The 2,280-nt window shown below is 44.4% G+C and overlaps 1 protein-coding gene across 1 annotated transcript in view; it reads left to right on the top strand.

Moving 5' to 3' along the window:
- Positions 1-1,833, top strand: part of LOC307089536 (NLR family CARD domain-containing protein 3-like) — a gene marked incomplete at its 3' end in the record, with an annotated part of 3,962 nt that extends 2,129 nt beyond the window's left edge. The window contains exon 5 of the mRNA XM_079755883.1: positions 2-1,833. Within this exon, the coding sequence (XP_079612009.1) occupies positions 2-1,833 (1,832 nt within the window). The remainder of the gene's footprint in view (position 1) is intronic.
- Positions 1,834-2,280: the final 447 nt, after the last annotated feature.

The raw sequence follows: 2,280 nt of genomic DNA, 5'->3' as shown, positions 1-2,280 counted from the left end.
GGATCTGCTGCTGTCGATTGCCAAAATAAAATCAAGTCTCATTTGAAGAAGAAGTTCAGGTGTGTGTTTGAGGGAATCGCTAAAGCAGGACAGCGAACATATCTGAACGACTTCTACACAGAGATCTTCATCACAGAGAGAGGCGGCGATGAGGTCAACAAGGAACATGAGGTCAGACTGATTGAAACAGCTTCCAGGAAACCAGCCAAGAAAGAAACACCAATCAGATGTGAAGACATCTTTAAACCCTTACCTGGACACAATCAACCAATAAGAACAATGATGACAACTGGAGTGGCCGGCATTGGTAAAACCGTCTTAACACACAAGTTCACTCTGGACTGGGCTGAAGGCATAACCAACCAGGACATACACTTCACATTTCTCCTCACTTTCAGAGAGCTGAATTTACTGAAAGAGAAAGAGTTTAGCTTGGTGGAACTTCTTCATCACCTCTTTATTGAGACCAAAGAAGCAGGAATTTGCAGATTCGACCGGTTCCAAGTTGTCTTCATCTTGGATGGTCTGGATGAGTGTCGACTTCCTCTGGACTTCCAGAGAAACCCGATCTGGACTGATGTCACAAAGTCCACCTTGGTGGACGTGCTGCTAACAAACCTCATCAGGGGCGACCTGCTTCCCTCCGCTCGCATTTGGATAACCACACGCCCTGCGGCAGCCAATCAGATCCCTGCTGAGTGTGTTGACATGGTGACAGAGGTGAGGGGGTTCTCCGACCAACAGAAGGAGGAGTACTTCAGGAAGAGATTCCGAGAGGAGACACTGGCCACCACAATCATCTCCCACGTCAAGAAATCAAGAAGCCTCCACATCATGTGTCACATCCCAGTCTTCTGTTGGATCACTGCTTCAGTTCTGGAAGACATCTTCAAAAAATCCCAGATCGAAGAGATGCCCAAGACCGTGACTCAGATGTACAGCCACTTCCTGAGGGTTCAGTCCATACAGGGGGACAGGAAGTACCATGGGAGGGCTGAAACAGATCCAGACTGGAGTTTAGAGAGCAGGGAGATCATTGTTTCTCTTGGAAAACTTGCTTTTAACCAGCTGGAGAAAGGGAACCTGATCTTCTACGAGGCAGATATGGCAGAGTGTGACATCGATATCAGAGCAGCCTCAGTGTACTCAGGAGTGTTCACCCAGATCTTTAAAGAGGAGTGTGGGCTGTACCAGGACAAGGTGTTCTGCTTTGTCCATCTGAGCATCCAGGAGTTTCTGGCTGCCCTTTATGTCTTTCTGTCCTTCATCGATACTGGTGTCAATCTGCTCTCAGAAGAACCACCAACCTCCAGGAAAGATAAACTCCTCTTCTACCAGAGTGCTGTGGACAAGGCCTTACAGAGTGAGAACGGACACCTGGACTTGTTCCTCCGCTTCCTCCTGGGCCTCTCTCTGGAGACCAATCAGATTGTCCTACGCGGTCTGCTGGGACAGAAAAAAAGATCACTGACCACTCAGATTAAAACAGGTCTGTTGCGACTGACAGGAAGCAGCTCAAAGACCAATAAGGGAACAGTGTCTTACATCAAGGAGAAAATAAAAGGAGACCTATCTCCAGAGAGAAGCATCAATCTGTTCCACTGTCTGAATGAGCTGAACGACTGTTCTCTAGTGAAGGAGATCCAACAGTACCTGACATCAGGAAGTCTCCCCGGAGAATCTCTCTCCCCTGCTCAATGGTCAGCTCTGGTCTTCATCTTACTGACATCAGAAGAGGAGCTGGACGTGTTTGACCTGAAAAAATACTCTGCTTCAGAAGATGGTCTTCTCAGGCTGCTGCCAGTGGTCAAAGCCTCCAAAATATCTCTGTAGGTTCACTAATAACATGTATTACAATACACACTACACAATATAAATACAACTGGAATATAAGGTTAAAATAATATGAAAAAGATTTCTGTAGGTTCATTACAACATGTATTACTATTCTGCTCATAACAGAATAAACATACTAGTTATAATAATATACAAAACATCTCTGTAGGTGTCCTATTAACGTGTAATGTATTATAGTATACATAAGAGAATATTCAGAAAAATAGAATGTAGGAGTATTCATTTATTCATCTAATTATTTCGTTTTTTTTGTTAAACTAATAACATTCCTTCATTATTGAATAACTTAAAGATGTATGTTATTTTAATCACAGTTCCTGACATGTTCTCTTTATTTTGGGTAAAGGCTGAAGGGCTGTCATCTGTCAGAGAGATGCTGTGAGGCTCTGGCCTCAGTTCTCAGCTCCAACTCCTCTAGTCTGA

This window comes from Pollachius pollachius, assembly GCF_949987615.1.
Source record: "Pollachius pollachius genome assembly, chromosome: 18".
NCBI classification, from domain to species: Eukaryota; Metazoa; Chordata; class Actinopteri; order Gadiformes; family Gadidae; genus Pollachius; species Pollachius pollachius.
The sequence above is the reverse complement of the archived record's forward strand: the minus strand, read 5'-3'. Positions and strand labels throughout refer to the sequence as shown.